General features: G+C 38.1%; 1 protein-coding gene across 1 annotated transcript in view; it reads right to left on the minus strand.

The window, feature by feature from the left end:
• Window positions 1-7,430: 7,430 nt before the first annotated feature.
• STAM2 (signal transducing adaptor molecule 2) overlaps window positions 7,431-15,444 on the minus strand; it is a 51,024-nt gene continuing 43,010 nt past the window's right edge. Inside the window, exons 12-14 of the mRNA XM_021702700.2 lie at window positions 14,711-14,864; window positions 11,874-12,043; window positions 7,431-10,067 (exon numbers count right to left, since the gene is read on the minus strand). Of these exons, the coding sequence (XP_021558375.1) occupies window positions 9,839-10,067; window positions 11,874-12,043; window positions 14,711-14,864 (553 nt within the window). The 3' untranslated portion in view covers window positions 7,431-9,838. The remainder of the gene's footprint in view (window positions 10,068-11,873; window positions 12,044-14,710; window positions 14,865-15,444) is intronic.

Consider the following 15,444-nt stretch of genomic DNA (forward strand, 5'->3'; position numbering starts at 1 on the left):
CCTGGGCTTTTGTTTGTTGGGAGATTTTTGATGACCGCTTCAATCTCCTTAGTGGTTATAGGTCTGTTCAGGTTTTCTATTTCTTCCTGGTTCAGTTTTGGTAGTTGATACATCTCTAGGAATGCATCCATTTCTTCCAGGTTATCTAATTTGCTGGCATAGAGTTGCTCATAATATGTTATTAGAATTGTTTGTATTTCTTTGGTGTTGGTTGTGATCTCTTTCAATCATGATTTTGTTGATTTGGGTCATTTCTCTTTTCTTTTTGATAAGTCTGGCGAGGGGTTTATCAATCTTGTTAATTCTTTCAAAGAACCAGCTCCTAGTTTTGTTGATCTGTTCTACTGTTCTTTTAGTTTCTATTTCATTGATTTCTGCTCTGATCTTTATTACTTCTCTTCTCCTGCTGGGTTTAGGCTTTATTTGCTGTTTTTTCTCTAGCTCCTTTAGGTGTAGGGTTAGGTTGTGTATTTGAGACCTTTCTTGTTTCTTGAGAAAGGCTTGTATTGCTATATATTTTCCTCTTAGGACTGCCTTTGCTGCATCCAAAAGATTTTGAACAGTTGTGTTTTTTATTTTCATTGGTTTCCATGATTTTTTTTAATTCTTCTTTAATTTTCTGGTTGACCCATTCATTCTTTAGTAGGATGCTCTTTTTTTTTTTTTTTTAAGATTTTTATTTATTTATTTGACAGAGAGAGAGACACAGCGAGAGGGGGAACACAAGCAGGGGGAGTGGGAGAGGGAGAAGCAGGCTCCCTGTGGAACAGGGAGCCCGATGCGGGGCTCGATCCCAGGACCCTGGGATCATGACCCGAAGTGAAGGCAGATGCTCAACGACTGAGCCACCCAGGTGCCCCTAGTAGGATGCTCTTTAGCCTCCATGTAATTGAGCTCTTCCCAACTTTCCTCTTGTGATTGAGTTCTAGTTTCAAAGCATTGTGGTCTGAAAATCTGCAGGGAATGATCCCAATCTTTTGGTACCAGTGAGACCTGATTTGTGACCTAGGATGTGATCTATTCTGGAGAATGTTCCATGGGCACTAGAGAAGAATGTGTATTCCATTGCTTTGGGATAGAATGTTCTGAATATGTCTATGAAATCCATTTGGTCCAGTGTGTCATTTAAAGTCTTTATTTCCTTATTGATCTTTTGCTTAGATGATCTGTCCATTTCAGTGAGGGGGGGTGTTAAAGTCCCCCACTATTACTGTATTGTTGTCGATGTGTTTCTTTGCTTTTGTTATCAATTGCCTTATATAATTGGCTACTCCCATGTTAGGGGTGTAGATATTTACAATTGTTAGATCTTCTTGTTGGATAGACCCTTTATGTAGGATATAGTGTCCTTCCTCATCTCTTATTACAGTCTTTGGTTCAAAATCTAATCTGTCTGATATAAGGATTGCCACCCCAGCTTTCTTTTGGTGTCCATTAGCATGGCAAATGGTTTTCCACCCCCTCACTTTCAATCTGGGGGTGTCTTCAGGTCTAAAATGAGTCTCTTGCAGACAGCATATCGATGGGTCTTGTTTTTTGTGTTTTTTTTAAAGATTTTATTTATTTGACAGAGAGAGACACAGCGAGAGAGGGAACACAAGCAGCGGGGAGTGGGAGAGGGAGAAGCAGGCCTCCCGCGGAGCAGAGAGCCCGATGCGGGGCTCGATCCCAGGACCCTGGGACCATGACCCGAGCCAAAGGCAGACGCTTAACAACTGAGCCACCCAGGTGCCCCCTCAATGGGTCTTGCTTTTTAATCCAATCTGATAGCCTGTGTCTTTTGATTTGGGCATTTAGCCCATTTACATTCAGGGTAACTATTGAAAGATATGAATTTAGTGCCATTGTATTGCCTGTAAGGTGACTGTTACTGTATATTGTCTGTGTTCCTTTCTGGTCTATGTTGCTTTTAGGCTCTCTCTTTGCTTAGAGAACCCCTTTCAATATTTCTTGTAGGGCTGGTTTCGTGTGTGCAAATTCCTTTAGTTTTTGTTTGTCCTCGAGGCTTTTTATCTCTCCTTCTATTTTCAATGACAGCCTCGCTGGATATAGTATTCTTGGCTGCGTATTTTTCTCGTTTAGTGCTCTGAATATATCATGCCAGTCCTTTCTGGCCTGCCAGGTCTCTGTGGATAGGTCTGTTGCCAATCTAATGTTTCTACCATTGTAGGTTACGTATCTCTTCTCCCGAGCTGCTTTCAGGATTTTTTCTTTGTCTCTGAGACTCGTAAGTTTTACTATTAGATGTCGGGGTGTTGACCTATTTTTATTGATTTTGAGAGGGGTTCTCTGTGCTTCCTGGATTTTGATGCCTGTTTCCTTCCCCAAATTAGGGAAGTTCTCTGCTATAATTTGCTCCAATATACCTTCTGCCCCTCTCTTTCTTCTTCTTCTGGGATCCCAATTATTCTAATGTTGTTTCATCTTATGGTATCGCTTATCTCTCGAATTCTGCCCTCGTGATCCAGTAGTTGTTTATCTCTCTTTTTCTCAGCTTCCTTATTTTCCATCATTTAGTCTTCTATATCACTGATTCTCTCTTCTGCCTCATTTATCCTAGCAGTTAGCGCCCCCATTTTTGATTGCACCTCATTAATAGCCTTTTTGATTTCGACTTGGTTAGATTTTAGTTCTTTTATTTCTCCAGAAAGGGTTTCTCTAATAATTTCCATGCTTTTTGCAACCCCAGCTAGTATCTTTAAAACATGATTCTGAACTCTAGGTCCAACATCGTAATAATGTCCATATTGAGTAGGTCCCTGGCAGTCGGTAATATCTCTTGTTCTTTTTGTTGAGGTGATTTTTTCCATCTTGTCATTCTGTCCAGAGGAGAATAGATGAATGAGAGAACAAAATGCTAACAGGGTAACAACGTCCCCAGAAAATATACTCTAAACAAATCAGAAAAGACCTGGAGCCAGGGGAAAAGAAAGGGAAAGAAAGAAAAAAGAAAAAGATAAAGATAAAAACAGAACAAAACAACAAAAAAACCAAATTATGATCAAATATGATCAGGCTGGTGCATAGATCAGTGCCACACACTAGATTTTGGGTGTATTTTGGTCTGTTAGAAGAAAGCGCCTCCCAAAATTTTAAGGAAAGAGAAACTTATATATGTACAAAAATAAGGGTTGATACAATGAAGGGATGGAATATGACTGTAAAGATGAAAATTATAAAAAATTTTATAAAAGGAATTGATAAGAAGTGTTTGAAAAAAGAAAGAAGAGGATTTTTAAAAAAAGAGAAAAAAAGGGAGAGAATGTGATCAGGCAGGAGACTAGAACAAAGCCATACACTAGAGATTTAGGGTATATTTTGATCTGTTAGAAGAAACTGTATCTCAAAATTTTAAAGAGAGAACAACATATATATATGCCAAAAATAAGGGTAACTACTATGAAGGGATAGAATATGACTCTAAAAATGAAAAATAAAAATGTTTTTTTAAAAAGGGATTGATAAGATGTTGGTTGAAAAAGGGAAAAAGAAAAATTCAAAAGAAAAAAAAAGACAGTTAAAAAAAATTAACTTTTAAACACTAAAGAATCATGGGAAAAAGCCATGAATTCTACATGCAGTACTCCCCTAGCCCTGGAGTTCTGCTGTTCTCATTGATCTGTAAACTTGGCCTTGGCTGGCTGTTCTTGCTGACCTTCTGGGGGAGGGGCCTGTTGCCGTGGTTCCTAAATGTCTTTGCCAGAGGCGGAATTGCCCCGCCTTTGCCGGTCTGGGCTAAGTAATCTGCTCAGGTTTGCTCTCGGGAGCTTTTGTTCCCTGCAAGCTTTCCGTAGAGCTTTGGAGGACGAGAGTGAAAATGGCAGCCTCCTCCCAATCTCCGCCCCGGAGGAGCCGAGAACTCGGGGCCGCTCCTCAGTGCGCCCCCAGAGAAAAGCAGTCAGTCACTCCCGTCTCCCTGGTCTCCGGCCGCACTCCGTGCTCACCCGGCCTGTGACTGAGCGTTTCTATCTCTGGCTCACGACCCCATGTGGAGTCCCCAAACCCAGCTGATCCCTGCAGTGCGCTCCCGCGCCGCTCATCCCTGGGGAGGAGAGGAGTGTCGCCGGATCTGCCGCTTGTTGGGTCCCTGCTGGAGGAGCAGTGGCCCGACTGTGCCGCGGATCACGGTTTATGGCAACCCCGAGCTGAGAGCCCGCGCCTGGGCTCCGTCTCTGCAGCTGGCTTCCCCGCTCTGATACCTGGAAGCTCTGCCACACTCAGGCACCCCTGGTCTTCCTGTGACCCCGAGGGTTCTGAGACCACACTGTCCCACGAGGGTTCCACCCCCGCTTAGCCACTGGAGTGACGTCCCTCAGCGGAGCAGACTTCTAAAAGTTCCAATTTTGTGCCCCCTGGCTCTATCATTTGCCAGAAGCGGCGGACGGAGGCCCCCTCCCCCACCGTCTATCCTCGCGAATATCGCCTCGGATTCACTTCTCCGCACATCCTACCTTCCAGAAGGTGGTCGCTTTTCTGTTCAGAGAATTGCTGCTATTCTTTTCTTCGATCTCCTGTTGAGTTCGTAGGTGTTCAGAATGGTTTGATCCCTATCCAGCTGAAATCCTGAGACTAGATGAAATCCAGGTCTCCTACTCCTCTGCCATCTTGCTCCGCCCTGAGGGCTGTTACCTTTTAGAACTGCAAACTATATAGCCATGGAGTCGTTGCATTGCAGTTGTAGTTACTGACTGCCATAGGGTAGGTTATAGCAATGTCCAAAAGCAGCTGGTGAAAGAAGTCTCTCCAACAAATGGTGTTGGGACAACTGGATATCCATATGCAAAAAAAATGGAGCTAGGTTCCTACCTCGTACCATGTACAAAAACTAACTAAAAAATGAATCAATGACCTAATTTTAAGAACTAAAACCATAAAACTCTTAGAACCAGGAGAAAATCTTCATGACTTTGATTTGCAATGGACTCTTACATATGATACCAAAAGCAGGAGCAACAAAGAAAAAAAACAGGTAAACTGGACATCATCAAAGTTAAAAACTCTTGTTAGAGAATGCCATCAAGAAAGTGAAATGACAACCTACAGAATGGGAGAATATATTTGAAATCATGTATCTAGTGGAGGTCTATTATCCAGAATATATAAAGAACTCTTACAAGGCAACAAAGGACAAGCCGGTTAAAAAATGAGCAAAGATGGACATAGACATTTCTCCAAAGAAGATATACAGTAGCCAAAAAGCACATGAAAGATGCTCAACATTATCTGCCTTTAGGGAAGTGGAAATAAAAGTCACAATGAGGTACCACTTCACATATACAAAGATGGCTATAATTTTTTAAAATTAGAAAAAGTGCTGGTGAGGACATAAACTGGAACTCTTCTGCATTGTTGTAGGGAATATAAAATGGTTCAGCTGTGGGATTTTGATAATTCCTCAATAAATTAAACATAGAATTGCCATCTGACCCACTAATTCCACTCTTGTATATATCCAAGAGAACTGAAAGCTAGTACTCAAATACATATTCACACACTTTCCTAGCAGTACTATTCACATAACCAGAAGATGAAAACAACCCAAGTATCCATCAACAGATGAATGGATAAACTGGTATTATGAACCTCATATATATACTGTGGTGTATGTGGAGATAAAGCTCAAAAAACATATGCTAAGTGAAAGCAGACACAAAAGGTCAATTTTGGAACTAGAGGTAGTGGTTTCACAACATTGTAAATGTACTAAATGCTACTGAGTTGTTGTTCACTTTAAAACGGCTAGTTTTATGTGAGTTCACTTCAGTATTTAAAAAAAGGTAGCTGGCTCCCTAGACCAACAGGTAATCAGTAGACTAGGTCACTGACTTGCTGTAAAGGTATTGGAAAGCTTTTATTTTCCTCATCAGGATAGCAAATGGTGTAAAATAAGAAAAGCAAACTCCCATTCTTTCGGAGCCTTTGTGGGAAATACCCACCCACCAGTTTTGTTTCTTCTGTTCCTCTGCTTGCCTTTGAACATTTATCCAGTCAATACCCACTACTCAAGATGGACAGAAGAGTGGCTAGTAAAGGCATAAATTGTAATCCTGTTAATATCTCTGGCACAGGAAATTATTGAGATGTGACGTTAAAAAAAAAAACAGTAAAAATGGGATTATGGAATCAACAGGGGTCTTAGTTTCATTAATCCATGCAATTTCATTAGAATTCAGAAAAGATAGTAAGATTGCTACTACTGGACTACAGACATTTGTCTCTGAACTCTGGTGCCAAACTCAACCAATCTTATAAAAGTTTGAAATGGTTGGTACTCAGATTTTGCTGTACACTTTTATCCATGTTCACTGGTTTCCTAGGGCTGTTGGAACATACTTAGTGGTTTGAAACAACATAAATGTCTTCTCTCAGGTTTAGAGGCTAGAAATCTGAAATCAAGGTGTCAACTGGGCTGTGTTCCCTCTGAAGGCTCTGGAAGGGAATCCTTCCATGCTTCTTCCAGCTTCTGGTGGCCCCCCCGGCCATCCCTGACTTGTGGCAGCATCACTCCAGGCTCTGCCTCCATCTTCACATGCCCTGCTTGCTGTATGTCTGTGTTTTCTCTTAAGGACACCTTAAATCCAGGATGATCTCACCTCAATCCTTAACTAATTACATCTGCAAACTCTTTTTCCAAAAAAGGTCACATCCTGACAATCTAGGCAAACATGAATTTGGGGGGGGGGGGGGACCAGATTCCCCCCCCCACCCTTTGTAAGAAGCAACATAATTTCTCTTTTTGACACAGTAAGGTTTTTAGAAAACTCTAACTCACATTGAGCTTGGTAAAATTAGAATAATTCTTCTGGGAAAAACTTTTAAAAAAATCTAAATCTTTAATCTCCAAAAGAAACTAAATTGTACTAACAACAAAAAAATTAAATCCCTGGAATTGAGTCCTCCCTTTACTTACTGACTAAAACTGATGTAAGTAAATAAGAAAAACGTCTTCTCACAAAAAGAAAGCATGATAGATTGGTGCTATATTATGTATAATATATTACTTAAAATAACTTGAGCTTTCTCATCATAACAATTCAGTAAATCCTCCCCTAGAAGCCAGAAGACTTACACACTTATGATTTTTACTGAGAAACTTTTAAAAATACCTAAGCCATAATATTTTTAACATTCAAAATGTTTAAAAAATTTGGAAGGCGAAACTTTAAATCATCTTTAAAACGTACAATGAAATTTGTTATGTGGTCAAGTATCAACTACTTGAAGTAACATCAGATGACAATGTATTTGCAAATAATTTCAAATCCTAATTGATAAATCGTATAATTATTTAATGTTCAGGTAATTTTGTAGATTACCAAACTGTGAGACAATGTTGGTAGACTGTACATTTTCTAAACTATAAGAACATATCCCACTTCCTCTGTTTTAACACCCAAGGGAAATTCTTTCTACATTGATGAAAAGTGATTTTATTATAAATTTTCAGAAAATTTTTCTAATGTACCGAGATTTCATATGAAATAGAAGTTATTTTTATTTTTTTTATAAAACAGCAAGTATGAACCCAATGTAGAAATCTGATATTAGACAATTCCTTTGGCAGTAAACATTTAATTATAAAGAGGTCTTAAAATAAATACAACCCATAAGATCACGGAAAAGAAAGAAAAGTAACAACCCTGTTATTTCCTATTAACACCAAAAATACCATCTTAGTACACAGATTTAATAACATTTTTATACTATTAACAAGCTGCAACACAAAATTCATTATACAGTGTGGCCAAAATAAAATTGTTTTTAATTTATGAGGGAGAAGAAACTCCTGGATGTATAAAATTTCACAGATAAATGCCAATATACACGATTTATATACATGTCGCATGTTATATTATTCCCAAACTACATTTGGTGAACCTAATTAGCTGATCCCAATTTAGTGGGTGTGCAGTATTTATACGAGTTCAAAGACTTATGCAGAGTTAAACTTTTACAATTCAGATCACAATTATACATGAAATATTTACACAAACATTAAAATAACCTTATTAAATACTGTTTGGGAGGGAAAAATGTAAGATTTTCGATATATATGCAAACATTATCAAGAGCAGCTTTATAAATGCTTTTTATGTTTTTTCTTTAAAGAATAGAAGATTCATTTCCCAAAAAATAAGGTACCATTTTAGAATTTTTTTATAAGTGTATAATTGAATTCACATGGAAGGAAAATACTGGATGAAATAAAGAATATGAGACATTCAAGGTTAAAACGCTTTCAGTTACTTGTATCTGAAATAAGACAATGACAGAAACTGGGCTTTCAAATACTGTTGTTTTTTCCTTTAAATGTAGACCAAGTAGTATATAGCCTATTTTATTTTAGGACACAGTTTCTTTGAAAAGAGAACATACTTGTAATTAAATTTCTGTAAATAGATAAATGACAAAAATTTCCAGAGCACTGTCTTCAAATGAATTCTTAGCAGAAAGATTAAGGGTTCTCTTTAAAAAACAATTTAGAAATCTTGCTCCCAGGCAAGTAACTTCACTTATGTCCTTTGTTTTTTCCCAGTCTAAGTACCGTGTATCTGTAAGCATATATATTCGCCATCTTCTATTTTGTGTTATCTAGAAAGTTGGTAGATGATGCAATAGTGTATGAATTTTTAGGAGAAAACAATCCCTACTGGTTTACTACCTAATTCCTATAGTATGTGGAATCTATTAGCACTGTAAACTAATTTATAAAATGTAGGCTTCAGAAAAACTGTCTTGATAGCTTCCCTATCAATCCATTGCCTATTATTCAACAGGCTCAGAATTATCTCTGAAAGGAATGGCCAAATTTCTCAACAGCCTGGCATAGCAATGGTACTTGAATTACCTCTTTAAAGAAACAACACATCTATTAAAAAAACACTCATTATTCATGCTTGGGATATATCACATCAAATTATGAGGAAATGTCTCATGGCTCAAATTCACAAGCAATCCGTAAAAAGAAAATGCAGCATCTCTGCACACCACACTTCAGGAAGGAAAAGAAGTGGACCTTATTATTTTCATTAGAGAATGTCCAAAGTCACTTTAGAAGGTCATTAGTGGCAATTCTAAATACAAGGGAGCCTTATAAGGAAAATGTTTGTCTTCAGGGAATGGAAATGTTTTGTGGGGCATTCCTTAGCCCACAGCTGGCATGACAGGGGACTTAGCCAAATGCTTTATCATACATCTGAATTTATATGGTCTTCCCCGTTAATAACAGAAAACATTTTTGTTCCTTCCAAATTGCTCTTGCTTCTATAGACAATTATATGCTAATTATTACTCAACATAACAGAAAGCAAAACTGACAGTACTGCAAACACAACTGCAATTTAAGGAGCCAAAGAAATATGCTGGCAAGCTAAATGCTCACCCAAAAAGAAGTCCGCCTTTTGAAGTAATGGTTTGTGGCGAACACTGAAAAAAATAAGCAGACACAAAAAAATAGTCAAAGGTTTTGGTGCTCTCCCAATTATCATGATGTTTTAGGGATAAAGAGTGGTTTCTTTAAAGCAAAAATATAATACTCCTATCTCATGCTGTTTCGTGTCATAAGGCTACTTACTGGGTGTCCAGATTTGTGTAGATTTGAAAGTAAGACAAAATTAACTGGAAGCTACCTGAAGCTGCCTCTGATCAGAAGTTGGACTTCAAACAAATTGGATTGAAAAAGTCCTTTCATGGCCTAGCAGAGTAAGTTTTTGTGCTTTATTTATTCATGGTTCGTTTGAGTTGAGAAAAAAAAATTTTTTTTCTTTTAATATTTTCAGGTTAGAATCACAAGGGTCAAGTAATACACATATGAAGGCTTTCAAGAAAATGCTTGGTTCTAAAGAAGAGGCTGCTGATGGTAATTTGTTTGCTGCTGTGCAACTGAATGAGCTGGAACTGCCACTGGAAAGCCGGCCAGTTGTGGCAAACTGGAAGCAGCATTCTGGTAAGATGACATATCCACAGACATCCCCATCTGCTGTGTATAAGCAGCTGTACCAGTAGCTGCCTGAAGGTTAGAGTTCTGGTTCATATAAGTAGGGTTGGAAACAGTGTCTTGTCCAGTGCTACAAACAAAATTTTAAAAAGAAAACCATATTTACTTTGCATTATCTAGGTCATGGTCAGAGATCAATCACCATGAAACAATAAAAATGCCTTTTTTATCTTTTAAAGTTTATATAATAATTACTCCAACTGTCCAACACTGTTAATATAATTTTTATATTTGGTGAGAAGAAAGTACTCATAAAAGAAACAAAATATAAGATTATAAGGCCTATTTAATTTTGTTTTCTCCAAAATCTCCTACTGCAAATATTTAAAAACCTTTTGAGGAGATGCAGATTGTGCTTCTCACAGTGGTATCCTTGGCCAGCTACAATGAGCACAGAACCGCCCAAAGTACACCTGCAGACCGTATTCTCCCTTCTCGCAGCTCTCAATCCAGCCCGGAGACCACCTCTTTTCCTCACATGCTCTATACTTTCCTTTGATAGGGCACTTTCAAAGCTGCCCCTGGTAACTTAACCTGAATCTCTACATAAAAATAATAAAGGCAGGGAGAACAGTGTAATCCACATAGGACCCTGAATCTACCCTCAAGATAGTCTTGACCTATAGTTTACTTATTAACACTACACCAAAACAAAAAAACAAGTTGAAAAATTACACCAAATTGCAGAACTTCTGCTTATTCCTATAATTACTATAACATACATTTTTTAAAAAGATATATAATTTCAAATTATACCAAATACACTGCTTATGAGGATTAATGTCTATACCTCTCCAGTTTTTTTCCTCCATAATTTCTAGTGTCAAACAGAATAACAAAATTTTACATTTTAACTGAACTAAACACCAATGTGAACAGGTTTACTTAATTTTTGGATAATATCTAAAATTTACACTCATGAAATTTGAGTGGGAAAACCTTAAAGATCATCTACCATGACTATATTGAATGAACATTTTGTATGGTTAAGCTGTTAATGGAAAGCAATATTTAAAAATCATTTTCACGGGGCGCCTGGGTGGCTCAGGTGGTTAAGCGACTGCCTTCAGCTCAGGTCATGATCCTGGAGTCCCTGGATCGAGTCCTGCATCGGGCTCCCTGCTCGGCAGGGAGCCTGCTTCTCCCTCTGACCCTCCCCCCTCTCATGTGCTCTCTCTCTGTCATTCTCTCTGTCTCAAATAAATAAATAAAATTTAAAAAAAATAAAAAAAATAAAAAAAAAAATAAAAATCATTTTCAGAACAGAAGTGTTAGTATAAAAAATTAGGCCACAGGAGTGTCTGGGTGGCTCAGTCAGTTAAGCATCAGACTCTTGATTTAGGCTCAGGTCATGATCTCAGGGTCGTGAGATGGAGCCCCACATCTGGCTCCAAGCCCAGCATGGAGTGTACTTGAAATTCTCTCTCTCCCTCTGCCCCTCCCCTCCAGTGCTCTCTCGCTCTCCAAAAAAAAAAAAAAAAATTAGACCACAGATTCCACAGCTCAAATGCACTTGGGAATCAAGTAAAGTTTTGATATTCAGGAGTGCATGCAGATAAATATGCCTGGGGCTACTTTGCTAGGCTGATTACAGCACTGTGCTAAGTATATCATGGGCTTGGTCCCTGTAAGGGACAGTTAGCTTTAGTTTGTCCCAGAGACCCAGATTATAAGCCATGTCTGGGCAACCATTTTAGTAGGGGTAGTAAAGAGCATTATGGACTAAGAGCATTATGGACTTCATGGCATTGGGAATGAGAAGTTCTACAACTTCATCTCAATTATTATTATTATAAAAAGTCAATTTATTCTCATGAAATTCTGTGAAAATTTAGTGTATATAATTATAAAATTAACACAGCTCCCAAAAACTTACCTTAAATATGGAGTCTGTGCAGGCTGTGTTGTCACTGAGGAACTGACATTTGGAGGCAGAGATCTCAGTGGACCAATCTGATCTGGTCCTAGGCTGTAGCTTTGGGCAACAGTGACTTGGTGAATGCTTTGACCCATATAGTTTCCACCATGTGATTGAACTGGGTATGTCTATTAACCAAAGAGAAAAAGTTGACTCACTGATTTCCCAAACACCTATCTAACAATATATTTAATACTTTAAGAGACTTAAATAAAATTAAATGTTATAGTTCTTTGGGGAGCAATCTGGTTCTACCAATCCATCCACCCTAGTACAAAAAGTGGAGAGCTTCCAAATCACAGTGCCAAATCTTTGGAAATTTATGATTTACTTGATTGTTCTTTTATTTTGCAGGAGGTGGCATATTTTTAAGCAGCAGGCTGAAATCCATCCAGGTTGCCTACTACTCAGTAACATGTCTTGCTGCAAAGCCCCAGGAAACTACATACTCCCTTGAAGGGCAGCCCATCATCACTTCAAGTCACCAACCCAATGACAATCTTCTTCACCCCTATCCCAGGATGACTTATTCAACTCCTTCCTAAGAATGAAACTTGGGAGAATAAGAATAAATGGTATCAGGGCAGGGTGCAGACCTTCTCTGGCAATGTCTCCTTTATTTTCTGCCTTTACAACAAATAGGAAAAAAGTAAAGAAGATTTTTTGGTAAAGGAGATGTATCCTCAGGAAACAGCAAAATGGTCTAAGTTTCTTTGGATATTTTACGTGCCCTACCTAATGTTCAGGATAGTATCTCCTTTAAGAACAAAATCTACTATCTGCCTACCAATATAACAATGCAAACACTTATTAAGTATCATACAGTAACCATCATCACTCCAGTTTTAAACAAAGGTATTTGTAAAGCAAAGACCATGGAGGGGCACCTAGGTGGCTCCGTCGGTTAAGCGTCTGCCTAGGTGGCTCAGTCTGGGTCCTGGGATTGAGGCTCATGTCAGGCTCCCTGGTCAGTGGGAAGCCTGCTTCTCCCTCTCCCTCTGCTGCTCCCCCTGCTTGTGTTTTCTCTCTGTCAAATTAAATAAATAAAATCTTTAAAAAAAAGACCATGGACATGAAAATTTAGCATGCTGAAGTGCCAAATCAACTTTAAGGTAGTTGCAATCATATCACCTCCTTGGCCAACATGTACCAACCCACTGACAACAGGCTGAGCCTGGGAATTGACCTCTTCTGCAGTGCAGGGTTCCTGAGTAGACTTCACAGATTTAACTCATGGTGTGTTACTCCAACATTTTTAGGACAGAATTTTTTTTTCTAATTAGAATAGGATCTTTGAATATTTTAAATGCTGTTATGCATGAATAGTATATATAGAAGTTATATGAAGAATCAGACAGAAAGCTAACTTTTTAGAAACCTGAGTTATGCTTAGCAAAACAGATTATAAATAGTATGCAACTAAACACAAAAACCTGACATAGGAATGACAAATAACCCTTTAGAGACACACAAAGAAGCAAATATAACAGTTCTATCATTCAATGGAGGAGACACTTCTATTTTATTCCACTTTCACAGTAGCCGCAAATAAACTCACTGAAAACAGAAGCAATACTAAATAAACCCCAGCTGTCTTTTGCACCCAGAAATCCTTTCTACCCTCATATGTAATGATTCTTTTCACCATTTTCCAAAAGTTCGGGACGTGGCATATTTGATAAATGCATCTTGTCTGATGTGACAGTTACCATAGAAACTCTTCTTTTTTACTTAACAATTATGTCGTGTCAAGTCATCTAGCTTATGCACCCACATTCTATCTTTTCTCCTTGGTGTCTCCTTCACACACTCCTTTACATATCAGTTCTCATAAATTAACATGAATTTTGTTCGTCCAAATTCATTCTGAATTCAATTGCTAACTGGTTGAAATTTAAAAAAGGCTTTGGAATACTTGATAGTGATAAATGTAAGTATTCACTTCAGCAGGAAGCACAGAGAACGTGTAAAGTCCCGGGAAAAGAGGCTATTCATTAATGGCTTCTGGACCCTGAACTCACAGGCCTGCATCACATCCTTGTTGTGCTTGAATTCTTAACAATTTAAGTCACATCAAAGAAAAAATATATAGCATGATCTGAGGACAAAAGAAGTTCACTAACTAAAAAGCCTTTTACTAATCATGTAAGTCAAAGAAATCTTGACAAATTTTTATTTGTGTTTTTAAGATTTTATTTATTTATTTATTTAACTGACAGAGAGAGAGAGAGAAGGAACACAAGCAGGGGAAGTGGGAGAGGGAAGCAGGCTTCCCGCCAAGCAGGGAGCCTGATGCGGGGCTCGATCCCAGGACCCTGGAATCATGACCTGAGCCGAAGGCAGTCCCTTAACCCACTGAGCCACCCAGGCGCCCCATTGACAGCAATTTTTAAAAGAAATGTTAAATCTTGCTTGTTGAGCAACAGGAACAGCATTGGTACCTCATCTAGAGGACTTTCAACAGGTCAGGCACTGTCCTAAATTAGAGGACTTGAACATTTTACTTAAAGGATTTATGCTTTATATTTACAAAAGCAAATGAAGAACCAGAACTCCCATCATCTATTTAATGGTCTCTTTGTTCATGTTAAAAATGAACTAAAATTATTTGTGAAATAGCCATATCTAATTTGTCCTGGTGAATGCTAATTGTTTAGCCCATATTTGGACCATCAAAGATGAATTTTATGATTTTATTCATGGACCATAGAAATTTTAATACTAAGCTTTAAAACATTTTTTTGAATTTAAAACTTTTTTCTAATTTTGAAAAATGTTCTCAAAAATATGCTCACCTGCATTGGAACCCCAGCTGATGAAGGTGGGTAATGTGCTGGAGGATGGAGCTTTGAATAGACTGGATATACTGGTGCTTCATTCACCAACTTGTTATATAGTTCCAGGGCTTCCAAGACTTTTACATTCAATTCAGACAATTCTGAATGCTTCCTGATAGAGAAGAAAAGCACTTTAATATTCTTCAATGCTTTTAAGCATGCATTTAGGAGCATAAATTACTTTTTAAATTTAGCACATTTTCTATTCATATTTTAAAAGGTTCTTTATATACAATGAAAGAATATTCACCATGGGAAAATGGGAGGAGGAATTCCTTAATTCTCATAATAACTAGGCTGATAGGACTTCATAATATTAGGGAAAGTCCCTTCCACACCTCATAAAAATGCAGTCAATTCATAATTTTGGTGCTAGGACAATTCTGTTTCACATGTTATAGGCTTCTGTTGAAAACTCAAATACAAAGCAAAATAATTTCTCAATTTTGGAAGAGCCCAAGCCTTAATTAAAATCTAAGTAGAAGGGCGCCTGGGTGGCTCAGTTGGTTGGGCAACTGCCTTCAGCTCAGGTCATGATCCTGGAGTCCCGGGATCGAGTCCCACATCGGGCTCCCTGCTCAGCAGGGAGTCTGCTTCTCCCTCTGACCCTCCCCCCTCTCATGTACTCTCTCTCATTCTCGCTCTCTCAAATAAATAAATAAAATCTTAAAAAAAAAAAAAAAAAAAAAAAA

The sequence above is a fragment of the Neomonachus schauinslandi genome, chromosome 3, assembly GCF_002201575.2.
Source record: "Neomonachus schauinslandi chromosome 3, ASM220157v2, whole genome shotgun sequence".
Taxonomy (NCBI): domain Eukaryota; kingdom Metazoa; phylum Chordata; class Mammalia; order Carnivora; family Phocidae; genus Neomonachus; species Neomonachus schauinslandi.